At 56.8% G+C, this 19,791-nt stretch overlaps 2 protein-coding genes across 10 annotated transcripts in view; one reads left to right on the forward strand and one right to left on the reverse strand.

Moving 5' to 3' along the window:
• Positions 1-5,887, forward strand: part of NUP214 (nucleoporin 214) — a 126,183-nt gene extending 120,296 nt beyond the window's left edge. For all 6 annotated transcript variants that reach the window (XM_049711405.1, XM_049711406.1, XM_033426936.2 and 3 more), the window contains 2 exons: positions 4,154-4,237; positions 5,779-5,887. In XM_049711405.1, the coding sequence (XP_049567362.1) occupies positions 4,154-4,237; positions 5,779-5,848 (154 nt within the window). In that variant the 3' untranslated portion in view covers positions 5,849-5,887. The remainder of the gene's footprint in view (positions 1-4,153; positions 4,238-5,778) is intronic.
• A 294-nt stretch (positions 5,888-6,181) lies between these two features.
• Positions 6,182-19,751, reverse strand: FAM78A (family with sequence similarity 78 member A). Of its 4 annotated transcripts, XM_049711429.1 has the most exons (3): positions 14,411-16,604; positions 8,712-8,816; positions 6,303-7,154 (listed from the first exon to the last, which is right to left on the reverse strand). In XM_049711429.1, exons 2-3 carry the CDS (start codon positions 8,768-8,770, stop codon positions 6,626-6,628), a joined length of 588 nt encoding a protein of 195 aa, XP_049567386.1. In that variant the 5' UTR covers positions 8,771-8,816; positions 14,411-16,604; the 3' UTR covers positions 6,303-6,625. The 4 variants fall into 4 exon arrangements, with proteins under 4 accessions (XP_004269130.1, XP_049567386.1, XP_049567385.1 ...); XM_004269082.4 differs by lacking the exons at positions 8,712-8,816; positions 14,411-16,604 and adding an exon at positions 19,429-19,751 and having other exon boundaries at positions 6,182-7,154; XM_049711428.1 differs by lacking the exon at positions 14,411-16,604 and having other exon boundaries at positions 8,712-11,392.
• Positions 19,752-19,791: the final 40 nt, after the last annotated feature.

Consider the following 19,791-nt stretch of genomic DNA (forward strand, 5'->3'; position numbering starts at 1 on the left):
GTAACCTGGCACCCCCTTCCCTCGCTGCTCCTAAAATAACAGGAGCTCCTTCACCAGGCCTGGCTCTGCACCCGGCTGCTGTGTCTCCAGTTGGTCTGCAGCCCCCAGGGCGCTCTCCTAACTCAGAGCCTCTCCAGGCAGCCCTGCTTCCTCTCCCCGCGCTCACAAGGCCCAGACTCTCCGGTCCATTCTCCAAGTCTCCTCCAGAAGGCCTCTTCCCCGGGGAAGCCTTCCCCACCTCCCTTCGCAGCCCCTGCTGACTGTCAGCATCGCGCTAGTCCTTTGTAACATTTCATTTGTCTTCTCGGGACTGTATGCTCCAGGCTGCTGCTTCTCAGGCACCCAGCAAAGCACCTCGTTCACGGAAGATGATCAAAAGTGCGTTTGTCAAAAAGGAGGTGCTGGTGCGTGCCGTGGCACGGTGAACCTGAAAACGTGCTCGGTGCGGAAGCCAGGCACAGAAGACCACCCGTCACGTGATTCCATCTGCATGAAATGTCCAGAAGAGGGACATCTATAGAGACAGAAAGTAGATGAGTGGCTGCTTAGGTCTGGGTTGCTGGGGAGAGGGGCCGCGGGTGATAGTTAACAGGTACAGGGTTTCTTTTTGAGATGAAAATACCCCCAGATTGACTGGTGATGGCTACACAACTCTGTAAAGATACTAAAAACCGTAGAATTATACACTTTAAATGGGTGAATCATGTGGTATGTGAATCATATCTCACTAAAGCCGTGAAAAAAGTTTTTTTAACACACCTGTCTGGCTGACGGGCTGGCATTCGGTGTGTGTGTGTTGAGGATGCCCAGGGTCCTGAATAACCAAGTCCTGTCATCGGGATGTTGCCGTGACTTTTAGGCACATTGAGAGAGACGTCTCTGGTCTCTAATATAAACCAGGGTCCAACGTGACTGTTTTCAGGCAGCCCCTCCTGCACATTCAATACCAAGCACCACACCCCTACGCCTGGCTGGGTCCCGACAGGGGAGGGAAGGCTCGGGGTGCGTGTCCCAGCTTGCAGATTGGGAAACAGGCATGGGAGGTCTGGCGACCAGCCCGACCTCACTCAGCAAGACAAGTGGCAGCCAGGAATAGCGCAGGGCTTCGAACTGCGTCCCGCTTGCTGTAAACACCGAGCCACGCCCCGCTTCACGTGTCTGATTTTAAAAGGGGCCATAACATGGGAGCCTGGTAGCAGCGGCCCCGAAACCGAAGTCGGGCTCGAGCCGCTGGAGGCACTAATCCCGTCTCTGCGTTCCAGTCTGCAGGGACAAGTGGGGAAGGCCCGCCGGGTCGGAGCTGGGCCGGCTTCTGCCAGGACCGGTGTCAACTGTGTGCATGTGTCTCTCCAGACACGGGCGCAGAGGTGGAGCTCATCACTCAGATGTGTCTTTTGCATTCAGTAATTTCCTTCTTCCAGTGCCAGCGGGGCTACTGACGACTCCTGTGAAGCCTCGTGCTCAGGGACCTTCTGTGCCAGTTAATGAAGGAATGGTTAAGGGCAGTGTGGTAGAATCGGGGTGTGGAAGAGCTGGGGATGGTGTAGCCTAAAGAGCAGTGACAGAGCCGCGTCAAGAGACAGCTATTGGAAAGCAGCCCAGCTCTGTGACTTCCCAGCTGAGCCATCTTTAGCAGGACCCTCGGCCCTCTGGGAGGGTCAGTTTCCTCATCTGTAAACGGGGTACCATTCGATGAGGTTTGGGGACAGAAAGGGGCCGTGGAGGAGGCAAGCGCTCGCCCTTTGCACGTGCTTTGTCTTGGGGGATTTCGTCGTGTCGATGATTCGGATGTGTCCTTAGTGGATGGTGTGTGGGCACTGGGGTCTGTCGCTCCCCACAACGTTTGCCTTAATTGAGGGCCCGGACCCCAGCCATGTGGGAAACGGTCTCTTTGGGGCCATTCAGGCAGGATAGATGAGGACCAAGAGACAGCTCAAGCCGCAGGTGCGAGAGAGTGCCTGGGCCATTAGAAATGTCCAGGGACCTGAGAGCGCCACCCGCCTTCGCCTTTCTGCAGTTGCCAGCAAGCTGTCTCCCTCTCGGACCCAAATGGGGTTTTCCTCTAGGCCTCAGGGCCGAACCTACAGGGACTCTTTGTCCAGAGCAGAGGTTGGGCTCTACCCAGAAGTGACTTTACTGGTAGAAGGCAGGCTGGGTGTGAGGTTGCAGTGAGCCTGTTTCTCCGGGCGTCTTGGGGCAGGTCGGCCTGGCCCAGCCTGGACAGCCGGCTCCCCAGGCCTTGGCTCCTGGCAGGGGTGGGGAGAACGCTGCAACAGCTGGCTGGAGCCTGGTGTCTGTGTCTCATCCCAGTCTGGGACTTCTAAATTTAACCTGCTATCAGCTTGAGAGGCTGGAGGCTTCCACTGTGTGACGAAATGCCACTTGGAATCCATTTTACTTGTAACCACTCCCCCTGCGCATTCCCCTCCCAAATGTTACCCCCAAACGCAGGCAGCCGTCTGAGCGTCCTGCCATGTCAGTGTGAAGGCTCGATTGCCTGAGCAACTCTGAACCCTGATGGGATCCGGCTCAGCTCCCTCCTGCCATTGGCCGGGGCTGCACCCCGTTCTCTGTTCACACACACGCACACGCACACGCACACACCATGGTCTCACAGGCAGAGCGCAGGAGCTGAATCCACAATCGAAAGCCAAACCACGACAGTGAGCTGCACCACCCATAAGCCATCTGGGTGGAGGGCGGCCAGTGGAGCCTATTATGCAATTTCCTGCTTTGGTGTCTCAGAGGAGACACCCAGGAGACAGGATGCAGAATGCCGTTGGGTTGCTGCAGTGTGGGAAGCCCAGGGAAGAAACCAACTCCCCGACGCCCAGAGTGAACGGGGCGCCTCGTGCTCCGTGGCGATGTTGAGAGCCCACCGCCCACCCAGCCGACGAGCCCGTGGCCTGCAACTGACCAGGCAACCCCTCACAGGCAGGGACCGAGCGGGCTCACCGTGGGCCACGGAGAACTGACAGCACAGACTTCCTGTGGCGGGGGAGGAAGGCACTTCCTGCCTGGGGAACCCAGGATGGAGTGAGCCGCAGGCGGGGGGTTCTTCTTATTAATAGGTGCCGTTAATTATTGAGCCCAGAACGTGTGCTCCACAATGACTCGCTGAGGTTGAGAGCACACAGGGGAAGGTTTGGGCCCTGGGGCCGGGGTTCAAATCCTGACTCTGCATCTTCCCAGGTGCGTGGCCTTGGGCAGCTTCTGGACTTCGGCTCTCCCTCAGTTTCCTCATCTGTGAAATGGGGATCGGGATAACATCTGGGGTGTTGTGAGGATTTGGTGAGTTAACACCCAGAAACCGAGTAGAATAGGGTGTTCTCACTGTGTCAGGTAGGAGGCGGCTACTCAGAGAACCCCCATCTTCCATACAAGGTAAACGGAGTCAGAGGGGCTCAGTGTCTTGCCCAGACTCACAACAATGACCTTGAATCCATGGTCCACCTTCAGAGCCCACACCCACTCCAGACCTCTGGGCTGCCCCACCTCTCATCCTTCCATAAGGAGGTTCCAGTAGGAGGAGAAGATATTTACTGTCAGTGCTCTGGCCACACGACCCCTTTCAGCAGCTACAGGCGAGGGCAGGTGCAGGGCCACGGCCTAGGTTGACCTTGACTTAGCAACCGCGTCTCCATGTGAAGACGGGTTTGCAAGTCTGTGGGTAAGGACCCAGTCTAAACACTAACCCCTCTTGTCGCACAGGTTTCTACTGTTTGCCAAAAAGCCAAGCTGCCCCCAGTCCTAGCTGCACATCCAAGTCTCCTGCCCCTCCTCCACACAGGGCCCCAACCAGGGGGCACTTTGGTGGGGACTGAGGTCCAGAGCTGTGGAGAGCAGAGGATGCCATCTGTGAAGTGGCCCACCTCCTCCTGGGTTCCTCCAAGGCCCTTAGCACCAGAACCCCCAGGCTCCAGCTGTATACCCACCCCCCCCCCGATACATTCACTCCCCAGGCCAGAGATCCAGGGCCGTCAACCCCCAAATGAACCGCCACTTCAGAAGCATCTAGCTCCTAGCCAGGCCTACTTGAAAATTACATTTTATTTCTCTTTGTGAATATTTGTTGTTGTTTTAAAAAGGTTCATTTTACATTTTCTTCAGGAGTCTTGTGCCTCCTAGTAAGTGCATTGGTCTGTTTTCACAGTACTCTCCACGACCACAGATGGTCCTTATTGCTGGAGGAGTGTGTCCACGCCGGGGAGGGGGACACCAGAGGGATCGGGGACCCAGAAGCCTGCGCTCTGCATTCCTGACATGAGAAGCCGAGGGACCAGACCCAAGCTAAGCCGAGCTTCCTCAGCGGGACCTGGAGCCTCCCCAGGGCCCTCCCAGCCCTGTCTTCCGAAAGGCTAGGAGGGGCAGAGAGCAAGGGGCCGGGCAGTGAGGGGCGGGGCGGAGCAGCAGGGCTCCTCCCAATGGGCCCAGCTGTGGGCCCCTGCCCAGGGCCTGCTCACACGCAGGAAGCGCGGGCTTGGGGGACTCTGCCCCCAGACAGCTCAGGAGCACCACTTACTGTTGGTTCCTACTCCCACCCCTACCCTAGTAAGAACTCCTTAGCGATGACCCAGCCCAGAACCAGCACTCCGGTCCCTGACCCCTCGCCCAGGGCCCTTTCTCCTTTGTAGTGCAAGAAAGACCTGAGTGCAGAGAAGGGCCGTGCCGTCAGGAGGCCAGGTCCCGTCCGCGGCAGCCGGCCACTGCCACCCTGACCCCTCCGCAGCCTGTGCCCAGAGGGGGAGCTGGGACCCATCATGCCCCTCACTTGAGGCTGTGGCCTCTCTGGGTGGCAGGCCTCCCTCCGAACACACCAGGGGGAACTGGCACTTTCCAGGGGGAAGGTCCCAGTCCTGACGGGTTCCCGAAGCACCAGGCCGGCAGCCGGCCGCACGAAGCTGTTTCCCGTCCAGAGGTGCCAGGAGAGCCGCACGCGTCCCGTCAGGAGCGGGGCGCTCGGGCGATGGCTGGACGTTAAGCACCCCTCGAATAAATACAGTAGCCCGTGGGTAGAGGAGCAGAGCAAGGACTCCGTGAACCACGCCCGCCCATGCTGTCCCTGGGGCTCCTACATACGGCTCATCTGCAGCAGAGATGGATTATTTCTCTCATCTGACAGTTTTCTGGGCTCGATCATTATCGGTCCGAATGAGGAACCCAGGCGATGTAGCTGTGGGTTTGTCAAGCTTGGAGGAAGGGGGCCTCCCTCAGCAGGGTGTCCCCTCAGCTCCTGCAAGCAGCCTTCAAGGCAGGCATTGCTAAAAAAGCTTGGCGACACTCAGGACCAGGTCCTGGGGCTCCAGAGGACCCAGGACCCGAAGGAGGGTGACCTCAAGGACCAGCCTCAACCCCAGGCTCACTTCATCACCCTGGCCGTGGGTGCTGGCTCGCTTCTGTGAGGGCCGGCAGCAGGGGGTCTGCCCCTTGCCTCCCGCCTCCCCAGCCTTACCAGGTCCAGGCATGCCCATCTGTGGGTGCCCTCACCTGCAGCACTGCGGTGCTTGGAGCCCATCTGCAGGCACCCCCCGGAGAGCCCGGGAGGGGCGTCCCCGAGAAGGTGCTGGGTGGCAAGGGCAGGCCTTCTCACCTTTGAACTAACTACAGCTGGGTAATGTGGCTGGCCCTCCAGGCGTTTGGGACAGTGTGGAGGGAAACAGAAAAGCTGCCCACTGAGATGTGCCGACAGAGCCAGCTGGCGATGGGCGCTGAGGACCGAGACGGTGGGAATTCCCTGGGCTCAACCTATAACTCACGGGACACTCCCTCTCTGCTCCTAGGCCCACCCAAGGCAAGTTCCGGCTGCAGAGGAGAGAGGAGAGAGAAGCCCCCCGCAGATCTACCCTGAGCCCGAGCTCACAGCTTGTCTCTGCAGGCACGGAGTAGGGTAAGGGTTCTACCTGGGGTGGAGAGAAGGGACTTTGGGGGCAGAATCTGCCTGTGGTTTCGGCTCAGCTAAAACGGAAGAATGAGCAGCCAGTTTTAGATCTAAATCTGTAGCCCAACCCCCTCCTCCCTCACCTCTGGCGGAAGATGCAAAGTCCAGCAGAAAAGACAAACTGCTCTCTTTGTTTCCGGTTTTTTCCTTTAAAATCGGCTTAAGGCAAAAGTTTGGCAAAGCAAGTCTACATAAGGCCGCGTGACAGAGGATGAGGGGAGCTGCCCGGGCGGGGCGGGGCCGCCGCGGATCAGCCCCGGTGGCATCAGCCCCGGTGGGATCAGCCCCCGTGGGATCAGCCCCGGTGCGGTGCGACCAGGCTCCTCACCAGCTCCTCCTCGTCCCACCCCTGAACCTCTTAAAGAGGCGTTAAAAAAAAAAGGAACAGAAAAAGCAGTTGTTTCAGGGAGTCTGTTGCAAGTGAATGACGGAAATTGCGAGGAGAGGAAAGGAGACCCAAGGTGACACTGAGGGCGCACGTGGAGTGGTCGGTCCCGCCTGGGTCTCCCCCCTCCGCCAGGGAAGCAGGTCCCAGGAGGGCGGGGGGCCATCGCCGCGCGTTCGCACAGTGAGATCCGCCCGCTGGAGAAGGTAGAAAGGTTGTATTTTGCTGAAGGACTGCAGAGTCCGTGCGGGGTGTTTGCGTGGTGTTATTATTTGGGGGTCACCTCGCGGGTGCCCTGGCTGTTACCGGTGCTTGGGCGGGATCACCACCAGCGCCGGCCCGTACTTGGGCCGCCACATGAGGACCTGAGCGTCGTTGGCATTGGGCTTGACCAGGGCGCTGGGCGGGATGGGCTCATTCTTGCTCAGGATTTTGGGCTGGTCCTGGGCGATGGGCTCCCGCAGCTGGGCGCGCTGGCCCAGGGGCCGGTTGGGGTTCACCTCGATGCTGAGCTGCATGCGCCAGTGCAGCGTCTGCAGAATGATCATGTCGTTGGTCGAGGTGTTGGTGGCTACCAGCCACGTGATGAAGCTCTGGTCCCGGTAGACGTTGGTCAGCTTGGCCACATTGCTCTCGCTGACGGGCACGGCCCACGTGACGCTGGGGTAAAAGTTGTCATTCATGCTGATGATGAACTTGGAGTCTCTCTTGGTGGGGCCCACGATGGTGCAGGTCTCCGTGGTGTTCCCGTACCAGGGGTAGTTCACCCCGTCCGAGTCGCTGATGGCCTCAATCTTGCCCTCCTGGAGGTCTGGGAGCTCCCAGCTAGACCTGAGGATAGGAAGGCCAGTTTACTCAGCCAGCCATGCACAGGCTCGTCTGCATCCCCTTGTCCCTGGGGCTTACCTCCCCAGGGGGCCAGACAGTAAACAGACACCCAACATCATGTCAGGGAACTGGGGCTCCCCTAGACATGGCCCCCCTCAAAAGCCACATCCTGTTCTCTTGCATCATCTCAAATTGGTCTCCCCCAGAAACCCCTGTAGACAGGGCTGGATTCTGGCTGGGCTTCGGGAAGCCCTAACTGCCCCTGCCCTCAAGGGAGGGGCCTGGGGGCAGCACAAAGTAATGGGGGGCCCTAACCTGCACTGTGCCCCCCCGTCCCATGTCCCAGCGGCTGGTGGGACGGCCACATGCGACCCCGTGACCTTGGTTAGGGCGGAGGCCACTGGCGCCGAGAGGCTGGGGTGGGGCTCCTCTCCTGGCCGCACAGCGCGTCAGGGCGGCCTGGGTGGGAGTGCAAGTGGCAGGAGTTTCTTCCTCTTGCTTTAGGGGGGCCCCCAGGGGCCGTGGGGTCGGCACATCTGGGAGTGATTTCAGCCCCTCATTGACCAGCGTGTGACCGGGGTCAAACGCCCGCCTGCCCCCGAGCTTTGGTGTCCAGCACCGGGGCCAGGGGCATGGGAACCAGCGCTCAGGGCCCTCGCCAAGGCTCTGGCCCCTCCCCTCCACATCTCCTCCACCACACGTGGGCCTGGGCTCCCTGGCCCTCCGCCCAGCAAGACCAACACCGTGGGCGGTGCCCTCTTCTCCCCACCACCCACCCTGCCCCCGCCTCGTTTCTGCTCATGCCTGCCTAGAATAGGAAGCACAGCTCAGCCAGAATGGCTCCCACCTGGCTGGCCCCTGTCTGCGGAGCAGTAGAACCAAGAAAACCTAACCAGCCAGTCTCAAAACTCTGCTCTCAGTCCCAGCCTCGGGGCCAGCTTTACAATCAATGCCTCCTGGACTTGCTGCAGCTGCCGGGGAACCTGCACTTGCAGCTTCGGGCCGGGCTGAGAACCAGCAGCACTTGGTCAGCCCAACGTGCTTGCAGGGGGCTCAGCCTCCTGGCAGCCGGGCTGTCCAGAGCTCGGACTCAGGAAACCTAGTGACCTTGCTGAAAGTCTCAGCCACCCTCTCACTGGTGTGAGACCCTGGGCAAAATCCCAGCACTCCCTGGACCCCAGGCTCATCACCCACTTCCCACCTGAGGTCATGGAAGGACACAGGCAGGAACATGCCAGTCCAGGGCAGGGCACAAGACAAATGCCAGTGATTGGTGCCTGCTAGCACCATTGCTGTCACTATTGTTACTATAATAATAACTCTCTGACAGAAGAGGACTGTCCTAAGTTGCTCTGAGGACACGTGGCTGGGGGCACAGCAGCGTCTGGGGAGCCCACCCCTTAGAAACTCATCAACAATCACATCCACCCCACCAGACAGATAAAGTAATGACAGCTGGGGGGGGGTGGTCTTTTTCCCAAGTTGATTTAGCTAAGCAGTCAGGCCTGGGCACCTGCCATACCAAAGATCAGGACACTTTGACCCCAGAATTCCGCACACCTGTGTACACCAGCGGTGCTCTCCAGAAATACTCCTTTACAGAATGCATTCCTGTTCATAGCAGCATTATTCACAATAGCCAAAAGGTGGAAACAACTGAAGCGTCTGCCAACGGATGATGGACAGAGTGGTCTATCCATGCAATGGAATATTATTCATCCTTAAAAAGGAAATTCTGACACACGCTACAACATGGATGAACCTTGAAGACATTATGCCAAGTGAAATAAGCCACACACAAAAGGACAAGTGCTGTGTGATTCCACATATATGAGGTCCCTAGAGGAGTCAAATTCATAGAAACAGTAGAATGGCGGTTGCCAGGGGCTGGGAGAGGGAAACGGGGGAGTCAGCGTTTCATGAGTGCGGAGTTTCAGTTGGGGAAGATGAAAATGTTCTGGAAATAGACACACAACAATGTGGATGTACTTAATGCTGCCAAACTTAAAAATGGTTAAGATGGTAAATTTTATGTATATCTAATCACAATGTAAAAAGTGCATTCCCCTACTGAAATGCATCGTTTAATGTTAGCAGTTAGCAAATTTGGGGCCACTACAGGAGGGATGATCAGGAATGTGATTTTGCTAATTTGTCTGTTTATTTCATTAAAAAGGTCACAAAATTAGGGTAACACCTGCCTAGTAGGCCATCTCCTGCCCGGGGCCCTGAGCTCATCAAACGCCAAGGAGGAGGTCACAGTCGTGAGCCGGCAGATTCGGCTGCCCCCGGGGGTGGCCGCCATGGACCAGAGAAGGGGGCCAGGGTCCCTGTCCCGAATTTCTCAGAAGCCTGTGCCCCACCCGTGCCCAGCCTCCTGTGGTGGAAGGCACCCATTCTGTCTTCTCACAGTGGTTACACTTGCTTATAAAAGTGGCTTTTGTTTTGTTTTGTTTTTAAGGCAGAAAGCCGTCTTGCCAAAAGACCTTTTCTCTTGCCTTTGCCCTCTTTCACTTCCTAAGAGCTGGCTTGTTGTGGGACGCGGGGTTGCCACCAGAATGGCCTCTCTCTCTCAGCCTCTGACCCCCAGCTTCAGGTTTCCTTTTCCGCCTCCCAGCCCCCAAATGCCCAGGTGCTGGCTCAGTCACAGATGGGTGACAGTCCCCATGAGCTGGCAGACAGCAGTGTCTCATGTGGGGTATTACTCAGAACCAGGGCCAAGGGCGTCTGTTTTCAAATCATCACAAACCAGCTGGGCTGGCTCTGGGCCCCGTGGTCCAGTCTCCCCATCAAGGTGGTGTAGGGAGCATGGTTAAGGGCACAGCTTCTGAGGGACGTGGACCAGCCCGGGTCCAGTCTCCCCCCGGCTACTAGTCACAAATCTCTGAGCCCCACATTGGTTCACTGTGGATAACCGCACCCACCTTCAAGGTTTTTGAGATGATTAAATGCGTCAATATATACTACCTGGTACACAGTAAACAGCAATACGTGGAAACTTCCGGAGACCATTGGAGTGAGGCTTGCCTCTAACACTAATGGATTTGCCAGCCCTGATGTGACCTGAAGCCTTTTGACCTCATTTATGTTTTCAGATTATCCATGCTCTGAAAGGAATGATCCCATACAGCTCCTGCCTCTAAGACTTCCTGTGTGTTCTGGAATGACCTTGGGCTTCAAGGCAGACCCTCAGTTTTCCAGCTTCTGGGTGGAGGGGTGAGTCTGGACCCTGGTCCTGCACACCCTGAGCCTTCCTGTTTGCACAGCAGGGACAATACAGGTGCACAGGCCAACGAAAGGTGGAGGCAAGGCTCCCAGCTCCGTGCCCGGCACGCGGAGGCCCAACCAGCAGGTTTAGGTGGAGGAGGGGCATTTTGTGAACACGAGCAAACGCCCATTTCTGCCCCAGCACCTTCTCTCCAGACCTCAGGGCAGGTCGTGTCAGGCCTCCAGGCCAGCAGGAGGCCCTGGTCTCCCCCGTGTCCTCCCCCTTTGCTCACTGGCCTGTGCTGGTCTTCAGGGCAACACTGGCTACAGAATTTGTGGGACCAGGGGGTGAAGTGAAAATAGGAGGCCCCTTGTTCAAAAGTCAAGAATTGCCACGTAGTGACAGCAGAGCATGGAACCACGCAAGGGACCCTTCTGAGCACGGGGCCCAGTGGGACGGTGCAGTCCCCACGCCCGGGAAACTGGCCTGCTTCCGTGGACCCCGTCACACTCCCACCCTCATCCCAGGGCTGTGGGAACCCAGAGGACAGCAGGCAAGTCCAGGCTTGAAGCTGGACCTCAGAATGCTTTCTGGGGCCCCCGTGCAGCACATCTGAGACAGACTCCTCAGCGTCCCTCAATGCCCATTCCTTCTGCAGCCCCATCCACCATGCACTCAACAGATGTTTGCAGGGACCTGCCATTGACGCTGGTCACGATGCTGTGAAAGGGAGACAGAGCTGCTGACCTGGTCATCAGTGATGCCAGGGGGGCCTGCACCCTCTGGGCGCCCAGTACCATCCCTGACTCCCTCTCGCCTCCAGACTGCCCCCCTTCTGCTCTGCCTTCGCGCTGGCCACGACCCCTCACCTCTCCCAGCCTCCTCTTGCCACCTGCCATGCTCTCCTCCCTGAAGCCTGAGTGATCTTTAAACAGAGATCTGATGGCACTGTTCCTCCCTCCAACCCTGTTAAGCCTGCCATGACTCCCCAAGGCCCTGAAAGCCAGATGCAGGTGAGGCCAAGGGTCTTGCACGCAAACACACACACACACACACACACGCAAACACACACACACACGCAAACACACACACGCGCGCGCACACACACACACACACACACACACACACACACACACACACACACACACACACACACACACACACACACACACACACACACACACACACACACACACACACCCTGCCTCCCTCCCTCCCCAGGCTCCAGACCCACCAGCCATCCCTCTAATGGTCTGTGCCCTCCCGACTCAGCGTCTTTGGCCACGAGCAGCGTCCCCCGCCCCCCTCCTGTCCTAGCCAGTGGTACCTACGGCTCATCTCTGGAGCCCCCAGGGAAGCTCACCTGGACCCTTCACACGAGGCCTGGCGCCCCCATATTCAACCTTTGTCCCACTGCTTCCTGGGACACGCACGGGGGGGATTTAATAATCATGCCACCCTTTGTTGACGACCTCACTCCCAGACAGACCACAGGGGCCGAGAAGCAGGGGCCAGGCCTCCAGAATCTATCCTGGTGCCCGGCCTAGAGTCAGACACAATAGAGGCAGGTGGCCTGGATCAGTGGCGGTGGGCAACCTGCCCCGTTTCTCCTTCAGGGCCTGAGCCCCACAAAGGGGTCCCAGTGATGAGTTTAGGGTGCCCAAAGCTGCCTCTGCTTGTGTACTTTCTCACCTGGAGCAGCTGCGGCTGGGACAGCCATGCCCAGCACAGGTCGTCCCCACTGCAACACTGGTGACAGTGGTCACGTTCCCTGAGCGCATCAGACGTGCTGGGCGCCCTGCATACATACATCCACACAGGCTTCTCCTCAGTCACCCCAGGGCTGCAACTGAGGGTGTTTTATAGAGGAGACTTGGGGACATCAGAGGCCTGACCCAGGGAAGCCACCAGGCAGGACCCACAGCCCAAGCGAGCTCTTACCCATGGCCTCCAACGGCCCCTCACCCAGCACACACACGCATACATGCATATGCACGCACACACACATATGCACACACACACGTGCACGCACATACACGTAGACACGCACATACGGGTTCTTACCCATCTGGCTTCCAACAGACCCTCACCTGAAATACACACACACACACGCACACACACGGCTCTGAGCAACGTGACCTAGAGTGTAAGTCTGAGGGCCCTGGGAGCACACCTTTCCCAGCTACTTTGTGCCAGGCAGGGTGGCAAGCCTGGGCCTGAGCTCTCTCCTAGGCACGGGTGGACCCTTGTGCCCCCATGGGCCCTCGTCTCTCCCAGCTCTCTGACTGCATTTTGAATTCTGGACAACAGAGCACCTGGTCTCAGAGCAGAGTTCCCAAACTTCACATCTCTTTCCTCATTTTGGTCCTGTTTACATATCTCCTATGCTATTATTCACTTAATTGTTTTTCCTTGAAATTAATCACTTTTTAAAAAAACTCAACTAAATTTAGCTTTTCCTATGGAACACCTTTGAAATAACAGGTTGGATATATTGGGTATATATATATTTTTTTTTCTAATACACATTAGAATAAATATGTGGCTTTAAATTACAATCATACTTAAGCTGAAACGAGTTCTCCTAAATATTATTTCACTTCCCACAAGTGGCACCGTTGGACACTCTAAGAAACACATTTACAGATGGCGACTTGGGGCTCGAGGGCAAGAGGGCTGCCCAGGGCACAAGGTTCTTCTGCCCAGTGCTGGTTTCAGTGCCCTCCTGGGGGCCAGATGGGCGCTTAGGGATTTTCTCACCTGGTCCCCAATTTTACAGAGCTTACTGTTTTTTTGCAATTTGCAAAAAGTTCCAATTTTGTAAAATGTTTGCAATTTTACGAGAAATGAGGCCCAAGAGCCCCCTTCCAAACCAGACTGGGACCCTGGTTTCCTGACTCCTGCCCTGGGCGGCCGCCCACTGTGCTGGCCCCTGCCCACCAGACAGGTCACCAGAAGCCCCTTCCCTGGGGGAGGAGCTGGAGGTGTCCCCTCCCCGCCTGCCCCTAGGGTTCCCCCAAACAACAAACACCACTTTTTCTTCCCACCTTACCCTTCTTCGCCCAGGCCCCACTCCCAGGGCCTAACACGAGGGGGAAAGGGCCAACAGCGTTTTAGTTTTTAGTTATAAAAGCTGCGTTTTTGTTTAAAAAAAAAAAAAAGCAAGCCATCGAGAAGTACAAAATGTGAGAAACGATGGGGCTTCCCTGGTGGCGCAGTGGTTGAGAGTCCGCCTGCCGATGCAGGGGACACGGGTTCATGCCCCGGTCCGGGAAGATCCCACATGCCGCAGAGTGGCTGGGCCCGTGAGCCATGGCCGCTGAGCCTGCACATCCGGAGCCTGTGCTCCGCAACGGGAGGGGCCCCAGCAGTGAGAGGCCCGCGTACCGCAAAAAAAAAAAAAAAAAGTGAGAAACGAAAGTCCTGTCTTCCGTGCTTCCGCCTCCCTCGCTGAGGTTACTCACCACATACACTCTGATAAACATCCTTCTAGAGCATCCTCCCTGCACACACACACAGTAGATGTTCCCGTTTCTAGCGCTTTTAACAGAAATGGATTCCTACCCTACATCTTTTACAACTTCTTTTAATGCAACGACGATAATCTGATAGGGAATCTCTAGCTTCTCTTCTTCATGTGTAAGAGCCTCGGCCTGTTCTGCCCTGGAGACAGACCATAGTTTCACCCCCCTACTGATGGACACTTGGGGTGCTCATGGCTCTTCAGTGATGGACAGGGCTGGAGTCTCTGGCCCCACACATACGTCCTTCTGCCCTGCTTCCTGCATTCATGTATTCGTTAATTCACTTACTTGGGAGATTTCTGTGTGTGCCTGCCATACTCCAGGCACCAGGCCAGGGGCTCAGTTTCTCTAAGACAGACTCTAAAAGTAGGACAAGAGAGTTGAAGGGCACGTGTGCTTGAAATTGTAGTGGACAGAGCCAAGCTCACCTTCCGGAAGCTGCGTAAACTGTACCCCCAGGAGCAGCACCGGAGGCTGTCTACTCCCCCCGCCCCACAGCAGGCATTACTGATCTTTTGTATTTTTACCCAGATCCGATCAGCAGAAACGAAAAGCATCTCCGTATGTCATTGCCGGTTCCCTGATCGCTGTGCTGTCAGAGCCTCCTCACATGTCTCTGGAAGCTGCCAGCTTTTGTCTTCAGCCCTCAGAAGGTGAGGGTGGGTGCGATCGCTTGGCCGGGGCCGGTCCAGGGGGAGTTCTATTGGGGCCAGGCCGTCCCCCCAAACTTCCTCCCACCCCAAAGCCTGGAAACAAGAACTTCCCTCTCCTGCCTCCGCCAGGGCCCTGCAGATGGGGGAGGCTGTCTTCCGCTCGCAGAGAGGAAGCATCGTCCTCAATTGTTCTGCACGGGCCCAGGCTGCAGGAAGAGGCCACATGGTCACAAGGGCCATTCCTCCTGACCCGGCCCCTGACCACTGGGGCAGAGCAAGCCTCCTGGGGCAAGTGGCCTCAGGTCTCAGCGGCCCTGGCCTCACCATAAAATCGGGACCTCACGGGGTCCTTGGGAGACCAGAGAGTGAACGGGGAGCTGGGGCAGCCACACAGCATCACCTCAGCTCCAGCATCCCCTGGCCAGAGGCCTCAGGTCCCCCCACCCCTGCCCAGCCCTTTCCCACCAGCCTCATAATCCTGTGACAGCAGATGTCACCACAGGTTCTGGCTGGAAAGACCCTCAGAGGTCTCGTCGCCCGACATTCTCATACTGTAGGCGGGTATGTGAAACCCAACCCAGGAGAAGAAAGAACAGTAATGACTCCAACACGGCAATCTCTGTGCTGACTCTCTGCCAGGCACTGTGTAATTGATGATGAATTATTACTAGTTACGGTATGGAGAGCGACCACATATAGTATCTCATTTAATCCCTCAAACAACCCTGCGATGAGGGACTGTTCTCCCCATTTCATAGGAGGGAACAGTGAGGCTCAGAAAGGTTGAGAGCCTGGCGCAAGCTCGCCACACCCGTGGACGGTGGAGCTGGAGCCACGCCTGGCTGGACAAGGGCACAGGCGGGTGGCACTGCCAACCCAGAGAGACCCCGTCTCCTGAGCTGCTCTCCTCCCCTCACCCCAAGCCTGACCTGTGGCAGAACCCTGAGCCAGAACCAACCTTGACCTTGGCCGTGGGCCAGATTCTCTGGGGGCTCCAGAAGAGGGCAAACTAGGGATAACGTGAAGCATCTCCCACACAGGGGAGAAGCTGTGACTCGTCACTCGGAAGACTGTGCCAGCTGACAGGTGGCAGCTAAGGATTGTGGAGGATGGGGTGGTGGATGCAGGCGGATTCAACAGTGTTCTGGGGGGGGGGGGTGGCTTTGAAAGCTATGTGGGTTGGACCCCAAACCATATAGAATCCTCTCAAGCTGGCACAAGAAACTCGCCATCTTCTAGCTCTCGTCTGTAAGTCGGGGTATTACTGGGGTGGCATGTGGCATTGTTCCACTGCAAATATTTCCAACCCACGACATTCAAAAGGGTTCTCCTCCTGGATTAGAGATTAATTTCAAGCAGGGATAATGTTTGGGGGTATTATGGGTTTTGCTGAAGTATTTGGAATTAATATTTTTAATACAAGCCCATTTGGCAAGAACAGAAGCCCTAACCTAACCTTTGCTACATTGCCGTTCCCTCCCCAGGCCATTAAAGCCCAGTGCCCATGTGGGTTTCGTTTTAAGCCTTCAAATTGTCTGGGTCTAGCCCAGTAGTTCTCAACCAGGGGTGACTTCACACCCCTCCCGGGGACATGGGGCAGTGTCCGGAGACACGTTTGGTTGTCAGAACAGGGGGAGGGAGGCTGCTGGCATTGAGTGGGTAGAGACCAGGGACGCTGCCCAACATCCTGCAGTGCACAGGACAGCCTGGTCCCGGCGAAGTTAAGGGACGGTTCCGGGCAGCCTGGGGCCGCTGGTCATCCCAGCGCTCACCATCCCTCACTTTCTTTCACGTCACGGGTCTTAAAAATATGAAGAAGCTTAGTTACCACAGGAGGTTTGGGGTAGCGGAGATGGGAAGGGTATTTTCATCACATCAAAATGCTTCCGTTTACATTCGAGCAGGTGCAGCTGTCCAGGCTTATTCCGGAGGGCGCCAGTTGAATACAGAGCCTCCCCATGGGCTGGAGGAACCGTGCTATTTGGTAATTCAGTTTCTTAATATAATTTTGTTGATTAATAATCAATCGAGCAGTTTCCAACTCAGCATTTCAGCCACGGGTGACCTACACCTGTCCTCTCCCCGAATCCTCCCAGCAGCCTAAGGGGGGTTCTTACCCTGTCCACAGATGGCAAAAGCAAACCTCCTAGAGGTGACCCGCCGAGGCCCCAGAGCCAGTACTGGGCCGTAATTCTGACCCCGGGGCCTGAGCCCATTAATGACCAGTCCATCCTGCCCCTCCAGGGAGCCTCGAACTCTGCCCTTTCTCCAGGGCTGGTCCTATCCCAACCAGGAGTCCAGTGGACCCAGGAGAACGAGGTATGCGGGACACAGGGGTCCCTGCGCTGAAGGCGTGTCCCGAGAAGGGGAGGGAACAAAAGGGAACACATGGAACTCAAGGAAAACAGCCTTCAACCACTTGAAAACTCAAATCATCCATGACTTACACTATTATTAAATTCTTAAAAGTCAGGGAGTGGGCCCTCTGTGAAAGAGGAAGACCTGGGCTGGGGAGAAAATTCCACACAAAGAGTAATTTACATCTGTCCAAATTCTGTCGTTTCGGCCCTGATTCTCAACTCGTTACATATCCCATCACCCACTTCGCATCCGATAGAAGAATCAGAATGGTAATAACACTGTTAAGGACGACAGTCACATGCAGTAACTGTTGACCGTGGGCTTGGCGGAGTGCCGGCTGCTTGACCAATGTCATCTCCCGTAATTCAATAAGCCGTGGTGCAAGGACTGTGACTGGCCCCAATTTGCAGACGAGGAAACCGAGGGTCAGAGTGGCTCAGGTCACACCCTGGAAAGTGGCACAACCTGGACTCAAGCCCAGGTCTGCTTGACTGCAGTCTAGATGTGCACTGGGTTCCTCTAACCGGGAACCAAGGACTGGCACAGACAGAGAAAGGTCACCTCAGGTCTCCCGATGCACGCCTGTCTCCAGCCATGGCGCTTGGATGGACTCAGAGCCAACAAAGGGAGCACAGGGCCTTGAAGACTCTGTAAACATCCCCCACCCGCCCACCCCCGTGCACAGATGGGGAAGCTGAGCCTCCAAGCCAGGCCCACTCCCTCCCCACCGCACACCACGTCCGTCTCTGCAGAACTCAGTCCCTTTAGCTTTCCCCAATGTTCTTCCTCTTGGAGCTTGCATCTTTCCAAGTTCAGAAGGACCTCTGGCTTCCTTACCCTTTCTAGGGAAGAAAACAAGCGGAGCCCAAAAGCCCTAGGAAAACCTGTGTGTCTTGCCAGTTGCCCCAGAAGCCTTGCAAAGCCTGAGGAGGTTTTGGGCTTAAGGCTTCTTAGGGAAGGTCCACAGCAAATAACTAAGAACCATGTTTCCCTTCTTGGGATGGAAAGTCAGCCCCCAGCCTGGTTTAAGAGCCACTTGGAGAATTAGACTTGGATGTAGACGTCGGGTGGACAGAGGGGAGCCGATGAGTGTCCAGATATGCGCCATGTGCACCTCTGGGGCGGTCATGGTTACACCTAGCTTTAAGTTTTTCCATGATCCTCCTGTTGCCCTTGCAACTTCAGTCATCTAGTGGAGAAGCCACAAGATTTGGTGTCCCCTCCCCACCCTCTCTAATTTCAGCTGGCCCAGAATATTCTCTTCTTTTTGTGGTACGCGGGCCTCTCACTGTTGTGGCCTCTCCCATTGCGGAGCACAGGCTCCGGACGCGCAGGCTCAGCGGCCATGGCTCACGGGCCCAGCCGCTCTGCGGCATGTGGGATCTTCCCGGACCGGGGCACGAACCCGCGTCCCCTGCATCGGCAGGCAGACTCTCAACCACTGCGCCACCAGGGAAGCCCAGGATATTCTTAAATCAGTGAAGAGTTCCAAGTCCTGGGGAAAGTCTCCTCCATTCCTCACCTGCGGGACCGGGGAGGGATGCTGCACAGGGTAGAGACCCCGAGAGACAGGCTGTGGGCGAGTGTCCATGGCCAGCCATGGGAGTCACAGGGGTCAAGTTGGGGGGCTGCCCTTGGGGCCTGCCTGGTGCTCTCAGAAGCATCCTCGTGCTCAGAAACAGCTATTGTCACCACCCTGTCTTAGGCGGCCCTTCAAGTTAAGTCACCTCCCCGTCTGTCTACAGCTGCTCTTGCCACACGCAGGATGACCATCTCTAGGGTCAGAGAACATGCCAGGGGCTCAGGGTGCCGCACCGAGAGGTACACCCTCCTGGGGACATTCTGGGGACTGGGCTGGACAGAAGAGGTCTGTGGGCTCCTCTCAGCTCTTAGGGGCCCACTGGAGCCTTCTGGACACAGACACTGGCTGTCCACATAAAGTGGCCTTCTGCTGTGGAGAGAGAAAACACTGCACTGAAAAGCACACCGGGTTTCTAAAACCCTCTCAAACAAAACTCCATCCGGAACAGAGCAGAGTGTTCCCCCAGGTCCTGATGTGCCTCTGAAAACACCAGGGGACGAGTTCAGGTCCAACACAGAGCCCTTCACACTAAATCTGGAGGCTGCAGAGGCCCAGCTCTCCTTCCCTGAGTACCTGCCGCGTGTGCAGGTCTGAGCCAGGCCAAGCCGCAGCCTCTCTAGTGACCCAGGACAGCATGCATGCTTTGCCAAAGAGGAACCTAGTGGAACGTCCCTCTGCTTTCTGGGCGTTTTGCAGGGAGGGTATGGGAACCGCAGGGGGCCAGGGACAGTGGAAGGGACGGTCCTAGAGCCGTGACCCCAATCTGAATCAACAGGCAAGCCCTCTAGGTCACCTAGCCAAGGAGGAATCAGAGGCCACTTCCATGTCTGCCTAACACTTCCCTCTGGCCCTGATGGGACCCCTCTCTAACCCCGCCGAGCTCACCCCCAGACCCCCAAGCTCCCCCATCCCAGGGGCCCCCCGAAGCTTGCTCCTGAGCAGTACTCACATGCCCTGCTCCCCATACTGGTTGTAGAACTCCATGTGGCTGCACGCCTGAATCCAGCCAACTATCCAGGTCTCCTTCTTGGGGATGGGCGGCATGACCACCTGGGCCGAGGCACGGAAGTGGGGTGTCCGGTAGCGGAGCACCACGCTGGAGGACTCATCGATGCTGGTGGGGACGGGATCGATAGAGGCCTTGACGTCGATCACCGTGATGCCTTCCCGGAAGACTCTGGCTTTGCCCCCGATGCTCTGAATACAGCCCATGGCACACAGTACGAGTCTGATCTCCAGGGAAGGCCAGCAGTCCCAGAGAAAATCGGGCATTGAAAGGATGGAGGCTGCCGGACCCAGTGCAGACGGTACA

This window comes from Orcinus orca, chromosome 6 (assembly GCF_937001465.1).
Source record: "Orcinus orca chromosome 6, mOrcOrc1.1, whole genome shotgun sequence".
NCBI lineage: Eukaryota > Metazoa > Chordata > Mammalia > Artiodactyla > Delphinidae > Orcinus > Orcinus orca.